The sequence below is a fragment of the Corvus kubaryi genome, unplaced genomic scaffold (genome assembly GCF_017639235.1).
Source record: "Corvus kubaryi isolate FWS band 111438036 unplaced genomic scaffold, C.kubaryi_AGA036_p1.0 72, whole genome shotgun sequence".
In the NCBI taxonomy this organism is placed as follows: Eukaryota; Metazoa; Chordata; class Aves; order Passeriformes; family Corvidae; genus Corvus; species Corvus kubaryi.
The window spans coordinates 2,648,066-2,673,058 of record NW_024582060.1 but is presented as its reverse complement, the minus strand read 5'-3'; the positions used below and the strand labels follow the sequence as shown (position 1 = coordinate 2,673,058).

Here is a 24,993-nt window from a genome sequence, read left to right as displayed (position 1 = left end):
GGAGCTGGTGCAGGCTACAGCAAAGAAAGTGTGCCTTTGCCTTCTCTCTGTAGCAGTGACGCCTGGATAAAAGGATCCAATGAATCCCCCAGATTTCTCCAGTGTAATACAAAACAGCACTGAATGAAAGAATAAGCAGAGGCTAGTAAAGCTGGGTTGGTTTGTTTTAAATATGCAATTCCTAAATTGCAAGTTCTTTGAGGGCAAACAGTGAGGTGTTGAGTCATTTCCTTTGAAAATCAAAAACCCTAACTTCCTTGCAAAAAATGGCCTTTCTGTTCAAAGTACATTTACCAACAAAAATTCATTCATGCAAAAATGCTTTCACAATAACCAGATCATCCTGCCATTGAAACCATTCTAGAATTCCCTCCTGTATCTCCTTTCTTTCTTTTTCCTTTTTAAAGATGACAAACTAATTTGACCATAAAAACAGAGTGGGATGTTTTCTAAATTCAACACTGGAAGAAATGTAAGGAAAAGAGAACACAAAAAAGTTACAGCCACTGAAAATTTTGACATCTTGCCACTGTCTTATTGAAGTGCTGGATTTTTAAAGAAAAAAGCTTTCCACCCCTTCTTTCTTTTTTTTTCCCCCCTCTCAGATAAATCTAACTTTTTTATCTTTCATCTTGAGATGGAGGGTTGGGTTAGTGTCCAAGTTTTGTACTGAGAATCCTCTTCTACTTTCCTCTGCCCAGTGTCTTTCAAAAGAGCATGGAAATCCAAACCTTACCTGTGGCAGTTTTCTGGAAAAGCCACAGTTGTTCCCGTGAGATTTCATCCCTGAGGTTTCCCCTACAACGCCATCACAAATATACTCTGTCTCAGACACACAAACATGTGGAGGTGTTACCATTAACTGTGTTTTGGAAAACCAGATGTGTTAGTAATAGCACACCAGAAAGTTCAGGCTTCACAAAAGGGGCGACAGAACAAGTTATACAATGAAGTCAGGAGAGAGAAATGATACAAGTGTGTTCCTAAAATGATCAAAACCATTAGACACACCAGTGTGATAATTTATCTTTCACATGAGAGGAGACCTGTGCAATAAAGAACTTTATACTGAAATTACATGTTATGGAACGGGGTAACGTAATGTAAATTAAGCCTCCTGCTTAAGCTCCATGTGCAGCAACCATTGTAAAAACATGCCTTGAGCACTGAAAGCAATGGGCAGAACATTACTACAAAAATCCTCCAGCTCAGTGGGGATGGGATGAATGACCGCTAATCAATAAAAAAATGAGAGTGAACTATCCAGGTGAGCATACAAAGAAGTCCAGCCTGCTGTTAAGACAGTCAAGATAAATATGTAAATACACCGTGCCATGGAGCGTGCCAGAATTTCAGATGAGCTCCTTGAAACAGGTTACTTTTCCCCAGGCTCTTCCCACTCAGAAGTTCCTAAAATCACCTATTTCCCACAGCAGCAAAATGCAATTACCTCTGGGATGGACTGAAATTGCTGCTAACAAAAGAAATACTCCCGAAAACCTTGTAGTAGAAATTGAGAAGTGACAGTGACATGAAATACCCTGACATTTAGTCAGGCCAGAGTATGAATAACCTGATGGAGGCTGCTAAAAACCACAGCTGAGCAGGACTATGATCTCTGTCTCTTCCACAGTAGGATCTTGATCTTTCCAAACAACTTGTGGAAAGAAGGTCAGTTGTTGATATCTAATTGAACAACCTACTGAATTATTACCTGAAACAGCCTTTGGAGTCCTACTGCACTCACATTCTGCATGTAAAATACTATTTACTGTAAAGATAAATCCAGTATATAGCACTTAATATTGTACATCTGAAAATAGATTAGTGGTTTTGAAATACTTGAACATGGAATGTTGGTTTCCACCATGATCCTGCTGTGGGAATTGAGACAGATATTTGAGACAGGTATTACAGTCCCTTTATGTTCCACCAGAACAAAAAGACATTTTTGGTGCTCACATTTGAATGCACAGAACTGAAGCCCTTACCATTACCACTGAAGAAAAAGGCTTACATTACACAGTGAAACCTCCTGAAAGGCAAAAGCAACACGTTCCATCCCACAGCTGTTCAATCCTGGTCTGTATTTACTGTAGCAGAGTATATATACACCTATATATATACACACACTGTTATATTTAAATTGCTCTGTGGTGTATATAAGAATATATACATTTGGTATTTATATTTAATTGATCTTCATATATAAAAGTACATATACTTTTTAAACTTATATTGGCAGTCAGTGGAGGACCTCCCTGTGCTGTTAAAGAAAAACTATAAAATCATAAACAGTAATTTTTCTGAACAGCTCACTGCTTAAGACAGTGACTTAAATATGCCTAAAACATGCATAGTTTGAAACAGCAAGGCAGTGTAAAACAAAACATTTTTATACTTTATTGAGTTCCCCCTTATTTTTCTCTCTGATCTTGCTTTGCTCCATCAGATTTACTGTAGGAAACATCTAGTCTACTGCATCAGGTCCCAGCATCAGAAGTGACCACAGTGAGCAAACCAAGAGAGGAGGCAAAGGCAGAGAGCTGCTCCTGTGGATGTCTCACTCAGTCCTCACATCCCCACACCACTGAATTGCCAGAGATCCTGTAAGAGCTGAGTCAAACCCGGGCTCATGGATGCAGAGCAAGGGGCACTGAGTGCCCGTTTACATCCCTGATGGATCAGGATCAGAAAAGGACTCTGCATTATAAGTTCACACCTTCTCCACACATAGACACCCCCACAAGACTTTCACAAGCAAATTAAATTCTCATGGTTTTGCCTTTAAAACAAACCATTATTTCCCAAAGATGGACATAGAGCTGTTTGAGGAGGCAGAACATCACCTGCCAGAATGCAGCAGCACTGCCCTCCTGCAGACTGGAACTCACCACATCTTCCTGGGGGACTGAAATTCCAATACATAAAGGGCCTCTGAGAAGGTGAATGGGGGATGAACTCTCTAACAAAAATACAGCTTTTAAGAAAAAGTGAAATATTTCATTTCTGAAACTGCCTTTTGATCATTATAACCTTTGGTTTTAACCACTCTGGTGTCTCCTGCCAAGTGTGGTTTACTGATGACACATCATCATGGCACCAGGAATGGACTTGTTGATAAGTTAAATAATGGGACTACTTTCAGACCATTTTTATAGCTGAAAATTCTCATGGCATAAAAGAGTCATCATACAGTTATTTCACTGTGGAAAACTGTTATTTTTCTTAGAATAACTTTGAACTCTGTAACTTTTTGGGAAGGGGGTTGTTTTTCAAATAAAACCCGGCTTCCTTTCTTCCCCAAAAAACTCAGCTTGTATTAGCTGGAATGATACCAAATCCACAAAGATATGTATTCAGACAGATTGTAAATTTAGCTAGAGCATTTATATGTTACTAAATCCAAACAAAGATCTAAAGCAAGATGCAAAATATCACACACACACAAAAAAAAAATCTCCAAAAGATATGGACTGGGATTTTTAAAGCTGAGCAAGGGACTCAGCCACGCAAGTTCGAAAGAAATTGATTAATTATGTGGTTGATAATCTTGGTTTATATGCCAAGTTAAATCCTGATATAACTTCATTGTCTTCAGTGGAGTTGCACTGCAAATGTAGTTGACAGATAGTCATGATTCTTCTCCAAGAATAACTTCTAAGGCAGAAGTTTTAAACATGAGTGAATGAAAGTCCTGTGCCAAGTTCTACCCTAATTTATACCCTGTACAAAACAGCTGACTTGGAAGCGAGGGTGTCAGGAAAGGCAGAAGGAGACAGGAGTCTGTTCTTGCTTCTCTGGGACGTTACATCAGTTCCCTTCAGGGATGGTCATGTCTCTGAAAAGCACAGCGGGAATCCACAGAGCAGTTTGGTGGAGATTCTTTCCTTCCAAGCCTGCAAGCTCTTCTATTTCACAAGCAGTAAGTGTCCAGGGAAGAGCCTGGACTAGTCTCAGTGGAGGGCCATGAAATTCACTCCTATTAACTACTGTATCAGACTCTTGGCTGCTTCAAAATGAATTTGAGGATGAGCACTGGAAATGGCCATTTTAATATGAATATTGGAATTAGTCACTTACTGTAATCAGAAAATAATGTGTTTCAGACAGTCTCAGCCTCAATGTCATTTTGAATCAAAACCCAGCATTTGGATTGGGTTTTTTTCAGTCTCTTGGCCTATTTTTGGCTCATTATTAGCATTAGAGTTAAGCATGTCTAAGTAAAACTGACTGGTCAAATAGTACACACAGCTTTGCTCAGGTGAGAGGGAATTAATGCCCATCTCAACTCATCTTTTATGCAACATTACTAAGGCCGTGGGGGAATTCAATTGCTTTGCCCAAAGCATCATTTAAGCCAGCAGCAGAAATCTGACTGCTACAGCTCTAAGTGTGGTGAATTGCTGATGTCCTCGCTCCTGATTCTTCTGCTGGCAGAGTTATTTTACAGAAAAGTGATGTCATCTGGCAGTGAGTGAGCTCAACATAAACAGTGTGGCTCCACAGTAATACCCCTGCTCTGGGGGATCATTGCTGGGGCAGGAGGCACAAGCCAGCAAGTTGGTCTCCAGACTGACAGCCCAAGCACTTGGATGCCCTTCCCAGCTCTTCCCTCATCGTCTATTTTCAGTCAGATCAGGCAGCAAAGTCACATACATTGTTTTAATATTCAGCTGGATGTCAGAGGCCCATCTGCTAAGCACCCCTAATGAGGCAAAAGTGAAGACATTTCCCATCCAGCATAGTCTGCAATACTTATAAACAGAACAGACTCTGGATCAAGAGCATCTCACGTTCCCCATCTGTGCAATGCAGCTAGCTGCTAATCTTGAGCCTCATAAAAATGTGTGGAAGTGAAAAGCTTTTAGGATGGGCTGTGACCACTGCCATGAAAGAGAGCAGAAGTATTTTGGAGGAATTGTCTGGGTCAGAAGCAGGGAGGCTGAGCAGAGCCAGCCTTGGAGGAGCAGCAGTTCTGCCCAGCCCCAAGAGCACGTGGCTCTGAAGCTGATAGTTCCCCACTCACTGGGGTTGTGCTAAGGGGGTATTTTCTTCCCTTCACTGAGTCCAAAGAAAAGTAAAATACTTACAAAAATGCTTTATTGGCAGCAGTGCCTAGCAAGTGGCTCACTGTGCTTTCTGTGCTCCCCACTGAGATCTGCCAGCAGAGAGACTAATTGCCATCTGACTCTGTGCATGGCAGCCACCTCCCACCCTTCCTTTCTTTAGCTCAGCTCCCTCCTAAACATGTAATTATTTATGGATCTGCATGTGCTGGAGGTAAATACAGCCTAGCTTTCCCCTTCTCACCAGAGCTTACACCTGTGATCTCTTAATTCCTCCCCTCTGCAGCACTGCACACCTGAACCATTTTATCCTGTGTACATAACCGTGGGTTTCTCCTCCCAGGCTCATCTCAGTAGCTCCAGTCCAGTTCTACTTTTACTTCTTGTGGCTTGTCACCTTTGGGCACCTCCAAAATCAGCTCTTCTCCCTCTTTTCCTTCAAAGCTGCTGCTCTCCATTACCTGTCTTAGACATGCTTGACAGACTTCTAGTCCCCTCCATTATTTCTACTCTCCTCTCCAGCAATTTCCATCTACAGCTACAAGGTTATCATAACTAAGTGGACCATGTTTAAGTATATATATAGTTGGACAGGTTCTTCTGCCTTTTCTCTCTCTTCATTAGCTTCTCCAGGTCCAGGCACAGGCTCAGGCACTTCCACACAGGTGGCCCACCACTGCTTCCCCTTCACAGTATGGCTGTCAAAGAGGAAAGCATTTTTTAAAGCTGTCCTTGACTAAGAAGATGGTAAGAGCAATTAGAGAAGAATCATGACCAAACTTTCAAAACAACAAGATGCTTGAACTATTCCAGCTAAGATAAAAGGTGCAAAAAAAAGTCCTGGTGCAACATCACCGTGGATGGAAAATAAGCTATAAAGAGGTCATCTTCTTTTGGTGTGAAATTCAGGTTAAGGGCCATGACTTTGAAGAGTTACTTTGACTAAGAACTGCCACATCTACTCGGAGGAACAAGGACAGCATTTCAGCAAATCCTAAGCAAAGACATCAAAAGTAGAATTTCCTAAGGAAAATAGAAACTTAAAATAATAGCAACTTCAAATTGCTTCTTGTGTGGTGATCTCATTTCCTTAGGATCAGCTTCTTATTACCCCTCCAAGTATAAGGCCTAGTTAATCTTCTTAAAACTAATATTCTGATTGTCTGATTAAGCAAATCTTAATTCGTTGGATTTATTCTGCAGGCTGTTGCCTAATCCTCCTGTTGGGCATAGAATTCTGGGATGTAGGGCATTCTCCTGGCTTCAGTTTTGAAAAGGATCAGAACACCTTTTCCTGTCCACCTGCAACCAAAAGAAGAATGGAACAATTGTATAGGTCTGATGGCAAGGGAAACTTTTCCTGTAGCTGTAGTTGCTGCACTCATAGCCAGTGCAGTGATATCTCTGGCTTCATTTGCAGAAAGGGTTTTGGATGGTTTGCAGTGGTAAATGATTCATTTACATCACTGGAAATTCAAAGTGCTGCTTAGTTTTAAATTCAAGAATAATCAAAGCCTGTGTAAGTTGTTTTTAAAGGGTTTAGAGGGATAGAAAAAAATTAAATACAAGAACATGAATAGCAAGATCTTCACCTATAAGCTGAAACTAAGAACTACCTGTCCAGTGCTCCAAAATCTAACCTTTTTTTTTCTATTTCTGCAGATTGATTAATAGCATGTGTGGACCATTGCTTTAAAATATTTTATCTGTTTGCTTCAAGTAGGCAAAACATGGAAGTTAAACTGTTATGAGGAAGGCATGCCAAAATAGAGAAGGCAGCTATTTAGCCAATTATTTCTGCCTTACAAGGTTTACAATCCGAAAGCAAGTCTTCAAGTGTAAAATTGTTTTGAACAACCCTCATTTTGAAGTGTCAAAGCTGGTTCCAAAACTGCCAACTCTTTTTCCACTGGTTATGGGAAACCTGAAGCATCCAAAGTAGCGGCTTTAATGTTGCAAAAAGTTCTGCTTTGGTTTGGTTTTTGTTTTGTTTTGTTGCCCCCCTCCAAAAGTGTGAAGTGGGCCACACACACTGACTTCTGCTCGCAGTTCAGGGGAGCTGCTACATGTCCACTCACATAGAAAACTTTGCTGGGAAAGCTTTGAAAAACCTGCTGAGTTGATGTCTTGTCCTTCTCACCCGAAATCTCTTTGTCCCTCCAGCTCTTGTCGTGCGCTTCCTGACCAAGAGGTTCATCTGGGAGTACGACCCGACGCTAGGTAGGTTATTGTGTCCTGGAAGCTCGTTGTGGAATGGCACAGCTGAAGCAATGGAAATCACAGAGTTAAAATTCCAAGCCTCAGTCAGCCTTGAAATTTGCTGTGAAAAGCTTCTCTATGGTCATTTAAAGCTGGAACAAGTTGTTACCTAAGATGGCAGAACAGAGAAGCAGTAACACTCAGACAAAAGCTGAGATATTGGATGAGGCACATTTCTGCCCACTCAGAAATCCATGGGAATTTTGCCATTGAAATCAATTGCTTTAATATTTCGCTCTTCAAATTGTTTAGTGTGAGATCAGTTTTCTGCTTTTGAATAACCCAAACATCTTCTGCTAGAGAGTAAGGTGACTGGGGTACAGATCTTAAAAATTCATGGCCAAAAAAAGGTAGGTTTTTACAGTCAGTCTACCTAGATTTAGGTAATTTTTTTGTCCTCACTTTCAAACATACATTGTCCCTCATTTTTTGGGTGACCGGATAGGGGCACCAATCATGTAAAGGGCATCCACATGTCCCTTCCACTGCTCCCACTAAGTTCTGTTGGGTCTGGCACTTTCAAGGAGCTGGCTCAGATATCTCAAAAACCCTGTCAAAGAGTTGCCCTGAATTAGAGGCTTCACTTAAAATTTCTGCCAAGGTCAGATTTCTTAGTATTTCTTAAAATAGCATCTATTTAAATGCTCTGCACCAGAGCAAATCCAGGCCAAGAAGTCCAAGACAGGGCATTCACTTCTTAGAACCTCAGGACTAAGTGATTCACACACAAAGGGCTGAAAAGTTCCCTCTTCTCCAACAATGTGTTCCTCTCTCCTTCCTAATATTTCTTTGCAGGCTCCAACCCAGACCATACAGTTAAATATCAATTTCTTTATTAATGTTCTTTCCTTAAAAAAATCTCGTTAAGGAAATAGAAAATGCCATAAACTTGCGTAGCAGAAATGAAGTTTGATGTATTCTGTTACAGACCCCAGACAGCCCCTTGAAAAAAGCAGAGTATCCAGGATCATACTAGGTATTTTTGTTTGGCAAAGTACAGCAGTGACAGATGCTTAAAACTCCCACCTTGGGAAAATAAATCTCAGCACAACCTGAACTCAACTGCATTCTTTAATCTGCTACTATCAGTATATTCCTCAGTGAATTATATGTCACCTGCCTTGTGCTGCAGAGTGGAATGTTCAGTAGAATGTTGTATTAGTATTATTAGTGTTAGTACTTCACGTTTCTATCCCTAGTACATCATTTTAAGAACGTGACAAGAAGTGTGTACAGTCTTCTCTATCAGTGTAGTCCAAGTTCATCAATTTCTTCCAGGGACACTGCATGCAAAAGCATCCTTTTTGCCTTGTTTAAGCACACAAATGAAGTTGTTACAAGCTACAAGGTTTATTATTTTTTGCCCCATTATGAAGGCCCCATGCCCTTTTTGCTATACAAGACTTGACATTTGTTTCTGTTTTACAAATGAATGCAATTGCAAATTACCGTGCCCCACAGGAATCTAATTGTCTTCTCTTTGCAGCTCTCGTGCAGGCAACAGTCTTATCTCAATAAACTGAAAATTGAATCTCTTCTGACTTACTGAGTTCTACATCCCAATTCAGTTTAGGGAATAATAGCTTAAATTGTGTATTGCAGTCACTGTGATGCTCAGCACTCCAGGTTGCTCTGAGGAAAAGGTTTGAGAAATTCAAAAACTAATAAACTCTTGGCAATAAATTCTTTCTTAATCACAGCAATCTCTGGCGGAAGCTGCTCACCAGAGTTTGTTTTGTAAGGTATTATTTTGTCAAACTACAGATCACAAAGAAGGTTCTGAAGTGTTAGGGGTGAAAAATTATTTTGGAATCGTAACCACTATCCAAGCCTTCAGAGATCAATCAGAAAGGAACTGTACCTTGAAAAGCTTTGAAAACAGTGCCTGAAAAACTGCGTTTTCTCTCTTTAGCATGGTCATCCTGCAGTGATTTGGGGTCCAATTATGTGTAAACATCTGAATTCACTGAAAGTTTTAGCAGAATAGATTCATTTCTTCTTAGCAGTCATGGACTGGCAGTTATGTGGAAAGAGGGATATCTACATGCTCAATCAATATAAAAAATTAAAGCTGTGTCAGTGAGAATCATTTCCTCTACAGGGAGAAATAAGCTGCTTTGTCAAGTTGTTCTAAAAGGACAGGAGTAAAACAGATGCAAACCATCCAGCTACTAAGCAACGGGAGGTTTTGCCAAAAATCACTGGGGCTGTGACAAAAACGTCAAATTTATAGTTTATTTCTTATGTCAAGTTTTCAACCACCCATTAGCCCTCTGATGCAAGCAATCCCCAGATAATTCCTATTTTTAGGAAAGCTTTCACCAAGCTGTTCAAGGCCTGATGGAAATTCAACATTAACCTAAACTAAACATCATATTAAAAAAAAACCCCAAACCCTATTCCTCTTTTTATTCAAGGGTGGCACATTTTAACTGGAAGGGAAAAAACACACCTTATAAATATTCTTTACTATTCTAACCTGCCAGCAGAAAATGAAGGGCCACATTTTTAGCAGCACCTGGATAGAATGCTGTACCTCCAGGAGCCAAATTACCAACCACAAAGTAACATTTTCTGGCAGGAGGAACGTCACTGAACCCTGCAAGCTTTGGAAAACAGAGCTGCTGCTGAAGTCAGGGCTTTGCAGCTCGGCCACTTCAGTGCAGCGATGTTGGATCTGTGCAAATACTGCTAGGGCAGCTGCATCTTCACAAAAATGCATCTCACTCTGCTTTTTATTTAACTGTTCTCAGCCAAAGGGCAACAACCACAGCAAAGGTCATTTTCTGGGGAGTGTTAATCATCAGCCTTGACTTGTCCAGTATTTCTGTTTGACTGGCAAGTCATTGTCACCATCTTGGCATGGGGTTTTTGATTGCTTTTCCAAAAGGTGATGAATTCCTCAAGGTAGATTCCTACCTGGCATTATCAAGGTGAATGGGTTTCCACATCCATCTTCATTTACAGTAAATTGTAGCTATCTCACATTTTCAACAGAATTAGACAGAAGAGTTCTATGTAGAAATGGGCTGGAACTGCACATTTTTAAAAATACAAGCAGTTGTATTCTAAAATATCAAATACATGAAGAATTCAGCATTAAACTAGTCTTCTTTAGCTCATTAAATATGTACTGAGAAAGGGGATTGGGTTCCCACATGTATTCCACCAAAATTCATTAATGTTTACATGTTCTTAAATAGAACACAACTTTAAAAACATCTAAGCAAGCTCCATGTGATGTTAGAAGGCCTCAAAATGTTTGTCCTGGTTAGGGCACCACTTAAGCCACACTCTTATCATGAATGTGGGACTCCTGTGGACCTCAGTGGCCCCAGGGCTTGACACTATAATTTTCAAGGCTGCTGGGAATAGCTGCTCTCCCCAGTCCCAGCAAACTGCAGTAAGAGTCTGCATCTCAGCAATTCCAACTAGGAGCTACTGGCAGTGCCCAGAATTTAGGGTGCCTTCACCTCAGCTCAGAGTTGGAGAGATGTTGTGGTTCACTGTGATATTTAATTGATTTTAAAATTGGAGATGCTGAATCAGAGTAATCAAGGGAACTGCTAAAAGGCAAGAAAAAAAGAGGAGGAAGCTTGAAGAGCCATCACAGCAGTAGGCAGACAGAGGGCCTGCAGAGTACTTCAAGCATAGCAGCAAATTTCCTACCTCCATAAGCCATGAGATGCAGGGAGAATCTCCTGGATCAAATGATGAAAGAAGAAAATTCATCATTGCTACGGTTGAGTGCTTTTAAAAGTAATTTCACAGCATTTCTCTGAGAACACATTTGTTGTTCCACCAAAACGGGAACAATTTGCAAGAAAAAATGGGGGTATTATGAACTCTGTTTTGTCATTTGTTCTGGATTAACATTTTTATATATAGTTGGGAGAATCGGGGGGTTCTTGAGGCTCAAGGACTAAACCATCAGTTTTTGCTATGTCGGAAAAAGCCCCAAACAACTAAAACTCCTGGTGAATGCAGGAGATAGGCTCCTCTGTTCTTTTCTTGTTCCTGTACCTGGTTTGTTACCTGCAATCTCTCTGCCTCTGTGTCTCACCTACAAAATCCTTCATCTTACAGAAGGACTGTAAATCCTTTGAGTATCTGATACTCAGATTTAAGACATGTATCAAAGGCACACAGAAACAGCAAGCAAAGACTGGATTTGAAACAAAAATCTACTTATAACTTATCAGCAGACAAGGAGATAATTTCTCACAGTGCCCCTAGATTCTTTCTCTGGCTGTTCACACACTTCATACAACTTTGCTGATCCTCTGAAAAGAAAACTCTCTCTGAACATGTAATCAGTAGAACAGGGCATGACAGGCTGGCCTGTGTGTGAAGGCAGAGAGAGACAGAGAGCCAAGGGGTTTATTTAATTCAAACAGGATAGAGAGAAGACTTTTCACTACTTTAAAGGAGTAGAGGTAACCGTAAGAAATAGGGGTCTTCAGAAAAATTAGAATTTTGCCAGGCCTACTAGATTAGTAGTGACATTTTTGAAGAGTGTTTCTTCCAACTATATCCCAATTTCTTTACAGGTTTTTGTTCACTCTTTTTTCTCCTGGGAGAATTAAAAACTTGAACAGTGTCTATAAAGTCCTATCCAATGCAACACACAGGCAGGCCATAAGAGACCCTCAAACATGGGTAAAATGTGTAGGTGTCAGGAAAGCAAGAAAGATATGAGATAAAATTATACAAGTTGCTTGAAGGAAGGAGACAGAAACCTCTCTTAGAGCCCTGAATTCTCCCACAGAAGAAAACTGAATCTCCTACAGACAAGCTCAAGACTTGCAAATTTCACCACTGTGGCAAGAACAGCAGAAACAAATTTGTGAAGGTATTTACACTGGCAAGAAGGCTTTTCCCACTGGAAAACGTCTTGCAAGGATGATTATTTTTACGTTAGAAGGGTAGTTTTGCTTACATCTGTAGCTGGGGGGTTCTGTTAGCAAAATAGTATCATTCAGGAATCACAAGGAGAGTTTGCAGATCCCATACATGATGTAAATAATATGGCAGGACTAGCAAGTAATGCTGGCCTGAGTTTGTTTTCTGCACTGGATAAATACAGGTCTGTATGAACAACATTAACAACAGAGCAAAGTAGAAGTATATCCAAACCAGCTTTCATCAAAATGGTTGAGACCCAGAAACAGCTTAGCTGTGGGAATCAAGACCTCACTTGGAGCATTTAGTATTATTTATTATATATAATTCATCCTAGCAAGAGAAGATGCAAGAACCATCTTTTTGAGATAGCTTTGTGCCATTGAAGCCATGATAAAGAGCTCCAGTCCAAATACAGTTCTGTAGGATTGTCTATGCTGTCTGATTTATTCAGCTAACACATTGTCTGGACAGCTGGAATACCATCTGAATACAAACTCCTGATCCCTGGGATTGCCTTCCCTGCTGCGGATCCCAAGTTAAAGAAACACATCTTTGTGTGTTGGATTTCCAGTTTTCTTGTGGCTTACTCAGCAAGTTTATCTTAACACTCCTGAAGGTTTAACTGCCTGTCTCTAGCACGAAAATCCTACAGCAGCACAGCTGAGAGAGAAACTGCCCAGACAGCAAACAGAGCTTTTAACAGAGCAGCCCATAGTAAAATAAGTGTTTATAAATCATTAACTGATGGCCTCTTCAGCCCTTGGGTGTAAAGGTTGACAGCACTAGAAGCTAGGCAGCCTCCCCTCCCAGCCCTCTCCTCTTCCTGCTGCACAACAGGATAGTGCAGTCTGCACAGTGCTCATGATGAAAAAGAACCATTTTCTATAAGCAGAAAAAGAGGAGAGGGTTCTACCATCATCTTGCAGAACTTTGCCTCCTGCATATTTCGTCTGAACACCCATGTTGACAACTGCAGCTTATCCAAGCACAGGCTGGGAATAACACATGTGGTCCTGAGTGGGCCCTCAGCCAGAGTGAGGTGTGATGGTAAGCAACCTTTTGGGGCTGGGAGGAATGGCTGCCAGCCTGTGCTTCAGAGACTACCGTGACAAATGTGTAGACACTTCATAAATCACTGGGAAGCAGCCTTATTCTCCAGCCAGACTCCAGCTATTCATATCCTCAATTTTTATTGACAAAATTACTCATTCCTTTGCCTCGGTGCTTAAGGGATTCAGTCCTCAGCAGTCTAGGTTGTGCCTTCCTATGCTTCATCCCATGTTTATATTTCTCCTACATCAAAACAGTAGAAACATTATTTAACTTGATATACATTTAATATGTTGCATCATTTTTACCATGCTCTTCAGCGGGAGGAATTTATACTGAATCTATTACAGCAATGAGCCATGAAAGTATTCCCAAGTTCTCTGAGGTGTTTCTAAGGAAATGGACTCATATGGCCTTAAGCACCTTAAAACACCAACTCTGGCTTCTAAAATTCTCAACAAAGGCTTGAAATGATGAAATTGTAATTGAGAGCAGCAACAGAAGATGCTTTCAATAACATGGGAAGCAGTTATCTGAAAATGTGGTTTGTTTTCTTTCATATGAGTCTTGGGATGAAGGTATTCCTGATGCCAGTAATAAAAACACTGCTTTTTTTACAGTAGCTCAACAGACAGCAAAACCCAGGAATGGCAGTGGCTGTTCTTGCTATAGCTACAGCTGCAAAATATTTTGCCCCTACTTTTGTTGCTCATCATATTCTGAAATGTTTTCCAGATGAGCAGAGTTTTCCAGTGCTTGCCTCTGCACCTTCAGGAGAAAAGGCTTTTGTTTTACTTGTTTTAGGGTGAGAAAAGTCTCACTGGTTAGTTCTCATTTATATTGTCAGAAATAAGGTGAAACTCAGCTTCACCAACAAAGACTTCTTGCTGCAATCAGACAAAAAGGCATAGCAAAATACGATTTATTTAGACTTAAATTTATCAGGGACGTAATTCCTACCAAGAACCAACATCCCTTCCAAGTGTTGGTGAGAAAATTAAATACAAAAAAACAAACAAAAAAACCCCAAAAAACCAGCAAACCAAAACAACCAACAACTGTTTAAACCTTTGAGCTTACTCCCTACTTGTTAGCACTGCTCTGGCTTTATTGGTTTGGTTTTAGCAAGCTTTGATGAATTCAGTTCCCAGGTACCTGCCCACGTTTTCTTTGCCTATCCCAGTAAAAGTTGAATGAAGACAGAACCTATAGGAAAGGAAAAGCAACACACCACTTCACTTCTCAAAAGAAACCCATTCTTCACATGCAGCAGAAAAATCATGTTTGCATGCAGCAGAAGGCAACAAATAAAGACATTTTGTGTTATTTTTTAGAGTCCTCTTCAAGAAAACTATTCTACAATTTCTGTTTGGAGGCCAAAATATTGTTTATTGAAAATATCAACACATGAAGAAAAAATGTTTTTCTGTAGACTAGTTTTTAATCACTCATGTGTTCTTCCTAATAAGAGGAAATTCTAAGGATGCAACAGATCCTCTCATGCCAAGATGAGAACTTTATAGTCTCGTGGGGCTATGCAAATACTCGCCATCTGTTACCTTCCCACTTTATTAGAAATAGGAAAACACGATAAAAACCAAACTGCTCACTAAGCCACAACCTAATCAAGCCTCCTTTCTCCTGGATTTGTTCTCCATACTTCACACTGCAGTTAGCTGGGTTTTTTGTGTGTGTCCTTGTGCTCCACAGAGCATCCTTTTTTCCCCCATGAGTCCCCACAGCACCTGAAGCTGCTTCTAAGGTCACCTACGAATGGTCTCTGCCCATCTCCATGGTCAACCCTGCATCCAGGCTTGTGCAGAGGTTCATACCTGCTGATGGCCCAAGGGCTGCTCCACCCTGTGCCTTCTTAGGGGTGTGAATAGGGCTGCTATGCCTCACCCAGCCTCGATTTATGTAGAACAGAGACCTCTGAGAGCTTCACCTTGTACGGAAAAACAACTAAAAGCAGCTCGGCAAGCCAAGGCACACTCACTGCCTGCAGTGCCTCCCATGTGGCTCCTTTTGTGCGCAGCTTTAACCCGACTGGTTTGGGAACACCTGCAGCAACTCTGATTGCAGCAAACATAGCCTTGGAGAGGGCAGCCAAAAATGAAGTTAGGAAAGAAACCTGTTTGCACATCACCTTGTGAATCCCAAAAGCAGCATTCACAGCATGCGAAGCAGGCTGGAGACTCTAGACTTGGGTTCAATATCTCTGCAAACAACTCTTCTTTCATACATGTTTGGGTTGAAAGCTGCAGCTTGATGTTGAGTGTTTGTGTAGCATGGCCTTTGCCCATTAAGAGCACATGACACCTGTGATGAGTGTACAACCTCCTGGAACTTTCCCTTCCCTATTTCCTGACTCTTGGGGCTGCACATGTACAACACAACATTGAAGAGTCCGAGTCAAATTATCAGAGTCACAAAGTTTCCTTTCAGAAACTTCATTTTTACTATTTTTTCTTCTTTTACACATGATAATCATGATGCAATGACCATTCATGGCATGTTGTTTGATGGTATTATCAACACATAACCCAACTTTGCTCATTTGGGGGTCTGTGGTGTTAATGAAAAGAGAGACACGTGAGGTTATGCTGCATTAGCAGTAGAAACATGTTCTAAATACACAAGGGTGGTACTGTGCTTACCATAAAACCACAGGTGGTGGCAAAATAAAAACCCTCCTGCAAGGTAAATAACAGAGGGAACACGTAACAGCCAGATGCAAGCAAGAAAAATAAATTCCGCTGTGCTTTGAGGAGAGCTGGGGTTGAGGAAGGAAGAAGGCAGGAGAGACTTTCTGAGTCAGGAGGACCCATTCAGCTTAGAGAGGCTTTGTAAAATGTGAAAAGTTCCTGAAGCAGCAAAGAAATGCAGAGGGGGACAGACTTCACAGAAGGAGAACAGCACCAGGGTTAGTAATAGAAATAGGGGTCTTTTTTCCTCCAGTGGGTTGTCAAAGTCACTGTTCTCAAATGTGATAGCCAGGTACACTCAGATGGGTGCCAAAGATTGCAGGAGTCTAAATGAGTAGTGAGGTAACAACAAAAACACCCCAAACAGAAAACAGGAACCTTTATTCTGTTAACAGAACTAATTATGGGGAGTTTTTGTCCTTTAGATGTACTGCTCCACTGCCATCCAAGAGGACTTTAACCATGACTTAAAAGTTCATGGCTATTAGCTGAAGTTTTTGGTCTGAAAACTCTGCTGCAGTCATTCCACAAAAGGTCTTTCTCCAGATCTCTTGCATTTCTTGGATCCATCTGGCTGAAAACCACCATGAGACCAAAGTTTCTTAGAGTGTTTTTATGTGTCCTTGTTTTTTTAACCTTTCTTGATGAAAAAAAATCAACTGAAATTCTGTATGGAAAGAGAGTTTGTGTCCCTCTGTACCTAAAAGCAAACAAGAGACCAGGCTGTTCCTTAAATTTGGCTGTAAAATGTCGTTGCTCCATCTCAGCTGATTTACCTACTCCTAAATTCAAGAAACACCTCCATGCCAACACTTCATTCTAGAGCTGTGACGTATCCCAATAGATATTGCCAGTTCAAAATAAACAGGTATTGAAAACAGCTTTTTACATCACTGCAACTATAACCCAAAATCTAGAAATTAATTGCCAGATAATAGTTTTCCTCTACAAAATACAGTGTTCTGGAACAAATATATTCAGAAAAACAGGATAGTCCTGGACAAAACAAAGGTTTGAGAGATGACCAGCCAAGTCTTACAGGCCAAAGCTCTTTTAAAAATGCCACAATAAGCATAGTACAAGGATGTGATGTGATGTGATGTGGTCAAGCTGTGACTGATTATTTCATCCATGGACAGCCTCTGGATCACGGGCTTCAAAGTTTTCCCTACATAAGTAGGTTTTGTTCCTGTATTTTTTTTTTTAATCATACTTCCAGAAGAATAGGGATATCTATAATATGCTTATCAACACCAAGAGCCCCCAGGGAAGCTGGTTTATTTTTTTTTCCCCTGCAAAATAATTTTTTCCATAATTTCTCAGCAGCTGTGGTCATTTGAAAGATTTACTCAGTTGCTATTAATGAATTATTGTGGCTCAAAACCAAACCAACTGCTACCATCTCCAACACGATCCTCAGGCCTTTTGACAACTCTAAATATATTTGACATGAACTTTAATTTTTCAAACAATGGAACTATGAGGACCAAGAGTGCTTTGCACAGCAGGAGTGCTGGGGGACTTCAGCTTTATGACCAGGAGCCACTCTGGAATCTGGCATCAGCCACACTCATCATCAGCACCTTTGAGCCTCTTACTGGGAATATGACTGGAAGCACAGCACGCCCCCAGACCAGCAAGAACAGGTCAGATTTACTTATTTATATCGAAGCAGAGCAAATAAATCTATTTCCACAGCACTGCCAGCTTCAGACAAGCCACGGCTCAGTCTGCACAGCAGCTCCCTGACTCTGCTTTGAGGCTGGCAGGTTTGACACCGATTTTGTGGTGAGCAAAACACAGCTCCATGGTGTTTGTTCCACCTGTGAGGGTTTAGCCACATAGCTATAGAGAGAATATATAGGCAGCACCTGGTACAAATCACGATCTGAAGTGCAGGAAGTTGCCCAAAATCATCCTGAGAGCCACTGGTAGAGTGTTACACCTTGCTTTTTCTACTTAACTGTGATGACACAGGCTTAAGACTTTCACAGCCTGGATTCATCTGACCAATTTTAGACTTCCAAGTACTTTTAAGGTGCAGTTTGTTCCAGGAGAGAGCTCAGGTAAGCTATATTGCACCAGCACCTATTTTATTTCATCAGCTCTAATAGGAGTCAGGGGCGCTTAGCTGAGACACAGACACCTGTGTTGTCAGTGGTCCAGCAGTTATCTCAAGCCCTGTAATTACTCTCTGGCTGCATGTCTAAAAAAAGAAGAAAGGAAAAAGGAAAAAAAAAGAAAGAAAAAAAAGGCAGTACCACAAGGAAAATGATACCAATAAATCCCAAAGCAAGGCAGTGTTTTTGTGAAGTACCATGGGATCAGTGTGAGCAGACTGGAACTCGCATCTTCAGGGCTCATAATTTACAAGACAACCAGATTCTTCAGATGTTTCCATTCCCTTGAAGGAGAAGCCATGTCTGTGATTACACCAAAAATGCTTTCAACGTCCAGCTGTTTTACACTCCTCATTAAAATTCACCCAGCTACCACACATTCCAAAGCACAGGAACAGACACACATTTACTAAGATTTATTTACACAAATCCGACCTAAATCGGTGCTACTCATCCAAGATCAGATTCCTTTCCAACATGAGCAGCCAAAGCAAGTTAAACTTGCAACATAAAGCGCCGCCAGAGTCCTATTTTGAGAAGTCAAGTATCAGTTAAGATTCATGCTGCTTTTGCACAGTGAGAAAAAGCCTATTCCTCAATATTTATTCTCCCATTTCATAGGGAAGATCTGTATGGCCTACCCCATCCTGCCTCCTAAGGAGGACATTTCACACATACCCTGCAGTCGTGGCTGGGTGAGCCACGTTTCTCAGCTTCTGTGGAAAAATTCTCAGCAGCCACTTGTCATGCAGGGCCAGATGGTTGAAGGCATATAAGCACTGCAAAGCCTTAGCAAGTAAGGAGCTAAAATCACATTGCTTACTCAGAGAGCTCTCTCTTCTCCACAGCACCCTCCCCCAAAGAAGCAAAGCAGAAGTTCCTAAATAACCTCGAGCTTGGAGTACTACACAGGGAATCCCAACCTAGCACTGAACGCTGAAATAACTCACTGAAGGTGCATCACTGCAGCTCTCACACTGAAGGAGTGTTTCCTGCTTTTTCTGCATTCCCTGAGGGAATTGCTGCACATAGGAGGGTGTGTGGAAGGGGCAGATGAGACCCACCACCAAGAGACTTTGCTATACCTTACTTTGCTGTGTAGGTGTAGCCTCAAGATCACAAAGGGAGACTCCAACTCTTTCCACAGCCTGAAAATACTAACCAGAAGAGGTATTTACAGCCTTTCAGAAAACCCAGTCTTCATGGCCTGAAACCCTACAGCAAGATTGCTTGCCATCTGCCCAAGTAAATTGACCATTTGTCCTTATTAGAGACAGCTGGGCAATTACAGCAATTAAGGTGGCACAGGGAGGGAGTGGGACATTTTTGGTTTGGGAAGAGACTGTTTGCAGCACTGACAGCATTGAAACCTTCCTGATGATGAAGAGGTACATCATGAAAACAGGCATTCACCAAACACGAGCCCTTCCAGAAGTTCAAGTCAAAGAAATGCGTTTCCTAAAAGATATCCTTCTTTCCTATTGAAGAGATTTGTACCAAATGAAAGACTTGTGTCTCTGACAATGCAAAGCATTCATAGTCACTGGCCAGACTTTTACAGCACACATATTTGCCTTTTGATATAGGACATCTGTGAGCTAGCAGCAGTAATAAATCTGAATGTTAGCACAGATAGTTGTCCATGTTTTAGGTCAAATGCTATCAAATTTAGCTTATCAGCTTATTAAGATAAAACAAGCTCCTTTGTCATTAGTTTTCTGATTAGTTGCCTGGTTCCAGAACCTGGGACTGTAAATAGGTTTATTTTTTCCTATGGCATAGTGTAAATGCTTAATGCCCACTGGTTATCCTTATAAATCATAAACAGGGAAATCACTGCTTGATCCCTTGCTAGAAGAGGGGAATGTGATGATTTCAGCATGTTTAAAACACACATTCCTAAAATACCTAACTGGTCTGTAATTTTTTCACAGTACAAGGCCTGAGCTTAGTGGTTAGGTTCCTTGATCTGCAACCATACTGGTTTTGATCACCAAGCTATGCAGTGACAGCCTGTTGAGCTGGATACTTTGAGAGCTGCGGTATTGTCTTCCATAGGTAGCAGCCTTTCCTAGGACGAAACATGAAAAATGGGATACAGCTCTGCAGAGCTCTCTGCCACAGCCAACTGTCCTTTGTTGGGTGCAGATTGCAGCATCCACCAGCCTTTTGCTAGTCTAACTCAGGGGGAAGAAAAAGTTGTGCCCTGTGGAGAGAGGTAAAAGCGTTGCTGTTGTAAAAAAGAGGACTTGAGTGTGCTCCAGAATGGCTGGAAGAGCTCCAGCAAAGAAAATTTAGTCAAACTGTGTGTCACATCTCAGCTCTTGTGCTGGGAGATCTGTGAGGAAGATTAAAAGAAAAAAAGAGAGAGAAAATTGCGTTCTTTTAGTACGTTTCACAATATGTGTTCTTATTTTAGAGTCGACATACCGTCACCAAGCTACCATTGATGATGAAGTGGTTTCCATGGAGATACTAGACACAGCTGGTCAGGTGTGTGGGTGCATGTGCTGCTACCCAGTTCCTTGGCTCGGGTACGCAGCAGGGGAGGGGAGCGTGGTGGTGGCAGCAGTGCGCCGGGGCCAGGTGTGCTCTGCTCTGGGGACACAGATTTGCTTCTGGGCAGAACCCCCCCATCGTTCCCCCATGCTGGATCCACGCCCTTCCGCAAGGGATGCTGCTTAGAGTTTTCAAATACTGGGAGAACAAACAAGTCAAGGGGCTTACTCTGGTGATGCCTTAGGTTTTAACTTTCATATTTTTCAAATCATGCACTGCCTGGTGTGTAACTCTGGAGTTCCTTGGAGTTCACTTCTGCTCTCTCATGCCAGGTAGACACAACAAAGCCTCTCCAAGCCTGCTCTCCAAGGACACCCAGACTGTCCTAGGCCCAAAGTGTGTAAACCAGCAGCTTCAGAAAGGGGGGCAAGCTTGGGGAAATGACATCATTAACTGAAGCTTTAATTGGAGAATTAACCCTGCTATGCAAATGAACCAAACTTATCAAAGTGTGAAGAACTTGTGACTCGGGGTCCATCTTGGGGTCCATCTTGGCAGCAGCCTCTGGCTCCCCAGGGGTACTTTTGAAGGCCCTTCAAATAAATACCTACCTTTATTCCCTTATTCCTGTCTAGCCTGTTTTTTTAGGCGGCCACTTCAGGCATCACTGGGGGTAAAATTATTTTGTTGTCATGCCTCTGATTCAGGGCCGGCCCAGCAGCACGGCATTACTAGGCACAAAGTCACAATCCACTTCTACAGTCAAGTGATGAGGCTTTACAACTTCAGTCAACGATTCTGACTAAAGTGAAGAGCAGATTTGTCATAGTCAGGTCTCCCTTCCTTTTAAAACAGGGCAGGTGCTCGCCCTGCACAGGCCTGTGCAGCTCATGGCACTGGGTGCAGTAGATCTCCTGTGCCACGTGATGAGAAAGGTGATGTGTGCAAAGTATAAAGTAAAGCAGATGTACACAGCTTTGGAGGCTTTGGAGGACCAGCACCTCCCTGAAGGCCTGCCATCTTCTTTGTAAATCAAATTCCTAAGGCTGGTGTCTGTCTTTTCCAACAGGAGGATGCCATTCAGAAAGAAGGACACGTGCGATGGGGTGAGGGCTTCGTGCTGGTTTACGACATCACGGACAGAGGCAGCTTCGAGGAAATGCTGCCACTTAAGAACTTGTTGGATGAAGTTAAAAAGCCCAAAAATGTCACCCTGATCCTGGTGGGGAACAAAGCAGACTTGGATCACTCCAGGCAAGTCAGCACAGAGGAAGGTGAAAAGCTGGCCACAGAACTTGCCTGTGCTTTTTACGAGTGCTCTGCTTGCACAGGAGAGGGCAACATCATGGAGGCCTTCTATGAGCTCTGTCGGGAGGTGCGGCGCCGGAAGATGGTCCAGGGCAAGACTCGGAGACGAAGCTCCACCACCCATGTCAAGCAGGCCATTAATAAGATGCTTACCAAAATCAGCAGCTAAAAGAGCTGTCCTAAGCCAGAGAAGCATTTTAGAGCAGATTAGCTCAGAGTAGGGATGGGGCAAGCAGAGCACGTTTAATGAAAAATGGTCAAAACTTTGCAATGAAAACAAAAAAAGACAAACACCTTCACTTTTTTGAGTAACACGGAGTTGTACTATTTTCCTGTTTTGAAATGCATTTAGCCACACTGTTTCTGACTAATGTGGGATAAAAAAAACCCAAAACACCAAGAAAAAAAAACCAAACACCAAATGAACTCCAAAGGACTAGACAATTGTGGGGATTGGCAACCAAGAGAGAATCTTCTGCTTCTGTGTGGCTAGCTCCAATCCCCTGCAAGTCAGTAGTGCCTAAACATCATTTCCAGCCAGATTGCTGCTCGGTAGCCATTGGAGAGTAAGATTCAGCCCTCTGAATCAACAGCCATCATCAACAGTCCACCAACAACCATCACAAGCGGTGTTGTCCAGGACTGAATACATGGAGAGGCTGCTGCGTTGTATCAGAAAGTTCACCTGACACCTTCACCAGCTCTAAGTTGGCTCATTGTGTGCTTTCGCTCCAAACTGTCCTTCCTTGTTATTTTTGTCAAGTCCATGGGTGTTGATGTTCTTAGCAAGGTATGCAAAAAATATAGGAAAGGTCTATTTCCTGGAGTGTTTAGCCAGCTAGACACACATTTCAAGAGAGCTGAAGTTCAGCTGCTCTTCCAGCTCCTCTGAAATGGCAGAATTCTCAAGAAATAATCAGCTAGTCCAGTGGCATTTCAGCGTTTCCCCCTCAAAGTGCAGTACTGTGCTTGGGGAAATGGGAGTATACGCGTTGGGAAATCAAACTGAAAAAAAAAAGCCCAAAAAAACATATTACTATTGATTTAGCTGTGGGTAGTTTTTAGCTTTTGTTAATTTTTTGTTTTGGTCTTTTTTTCAATTCACGTAGTTCCTCTTAGTCTATCTTATACTGAAGAAGAACTGAATCCTTGGGAAGGCAAGTATTTAAAGTCTAAGCCCAAATGTAAATCAGATCTGAATGGCCTCTACCATATCAAAAGACCATAATTTTCAGCTGTTTAAACTTCCAGATGCTGCTTGGAGCACTCTGGGGCTTAAAGCAGCACAGGTTTTTTGTGACTGTTACCCCGCACATTGACATGAAAGTGCATTTTATCAGATTTTGGTGCCTGGGATAAAAGGTGTCCAGTTTTTTCCTTCTCCCTGATCATCTCATTTAAGCCAGTTGCCAAGTTTTGCCTCCTGTCTAGTTGGTTTGTTAACTGCTAAAAGATGCATGAACCGAGATCGGAAGTTTTTCATTCAGATTGTGCTGGTCTCCCTCCAGTGGCGTTGAGTCCCTTTAGGCAGCTCAGACTGTCAACATGTAGAACCACAGCCAGCCACAGGGTCGGGATGACAAATTAGCAGTGTTCTTCTTTGAGGAACAGCCTCCTTGTAGCAACTACTTACAGCTTTATTCTCCACTGCTTCGTATTTCGTGTGGTTATTTGCCTCTGCAAGGAAGTAACTCCAAAAGACTATCAAATGCAAATTGCCACAGATGTAGGAAAGGGAGTAAATCTAGTTGGATAGCACTTTGTACAGTTAGAGGTAGCCATATAGGTGGTGGAACAGGCTGAGGAGGCAGGTATGTGTATCCCTGTGAACAGAGAAAATTTTCAAATTAGGACTTCTAGTGTAAGTATTCACTTAAAGATATTTTACCAAAGTACATTTTTTTAAACTTTCACTTTTAGCCAACCAGCAAAGAACATCACATTCAGATGTATATTTTATTTGTGCTGTTGTTTGTTTTCTCTGCTTCTGTATTCTAGATGGTAAAAAACTCATGTCACTCTCCTGGCATCAATGTCTATATTTTGGTCCTCATGTTCACGTGTGTTGCTGTACATCAGCTGGACACACTGCAATGGAAACTTCACCGTGTGCTTCTCAGCAGGGGGTTCTTGCAACAGGCCTCTGTGACACACTTGTTCCCATACTATTCATCATATTGTTGACTTTAAAAAAAAAAAAAAAAACAGAAAAAAATAGAGTTTTTGCCATTTTTAGTCCTGTTAGTAATGTAGAATCAATACAAGTGTAAAAGAGCGAGCTAGTGCCTGTTCACAAACCAGAATTGTTTAGCTGAGGGGCTGAACTTGCAAGCAATGTAGTTACATTAGGAGCCAGAGCGAGCATTTGCAAGCTGAAGCACTAAGGTTCTGTTATCTTTCAAATCAGTGCTGGTGCACTATATCTGAAGTAAACAAAATCCTTACCTGGAACCCCATGGCAACACAGCTGAGTCTTTACTTTGGTATGCTAAGCAATTGATTCATCCCTCTCAGAAAACTTCAACAGTTCTTTATCTGAAAAATCTTTCTTGGGGTTCATGTTGGAGCTGCATTTAAAATATAAAAAGGTTATAAATGAATGACAAGAGAAAATAATTAATCATATTCATGCTAGAAGAGTTGAAAGGAAGGGGAGGCTAAGTTATGACCCTCATACTTTCCAAAAGATTTCCAGCAAATTGTATCTTCTTCTATAACATCTGTATAGACAAATTATAAAATCCTGGTGAAAATAAAATGTTCCACTGTGCAAACATCCCTTGTTACATAAAGAACTTGCAATAAAAATAGTAACATTCCTTTGCAAACACTGAATTTGGAAACTGCCAAACAAGATAAACACTTGGGCAAAAAGGAGGCCGCTATTTTGTGACCTTTCCTCCAAAACAAACACAAAGTTCTTCACTTAATTGCTCATTGATTTTTTTTTCCCCTAAGCCAGTTCTACTATGGTATATTATAATCTGTTCATACATAGTGTTAAATGCAACTTCATTTACTGTTGCTCACAATTTTGCAACGTATTACTGGCTATGTTATAAATCTGTCATATTTCCA

The 24,993-nt window shown here is 41.5% G+C and overlaps 1 protein-coding gene across 3 annotated transcripts in view; it reads left to right on the top strand.

The window, feature by feature from the left end:
- RERG (RAS like estrogen regulated growth inhibitor) overlaps positions 1 to 24,743 on the top strand; it is a 96,317-nt gene extending 71,574 nt beyond the window's left edge. For all 3 annotated transcript variants that reach the window (XM_042050181.1, XM_042050182.1, XM_042050183.1), the window contains exons 3-5: positions 7,233 to 7,289; positions 20,528 to 20,601; positions 21,677 to 24,743. In XM_042050181.1, the coding sequence (XP_041906115.1) occupies positions 7,233 to 7,289; positions 20,528 to 20,601; positions 21,677 to 22,084 (539 nt within the window). In that variant the 3' untranslated portion in view covers positions 22,085 to 24,743. The remainder of the gene's footprint in view (positions 1 to 7,232; positions 7,290 to 20,527; positions 20,602 to 21,676) is intronic.
- The last annotated feature ends 250 nt before the right edge of the window (positions 24,744 to 24,993 follow it).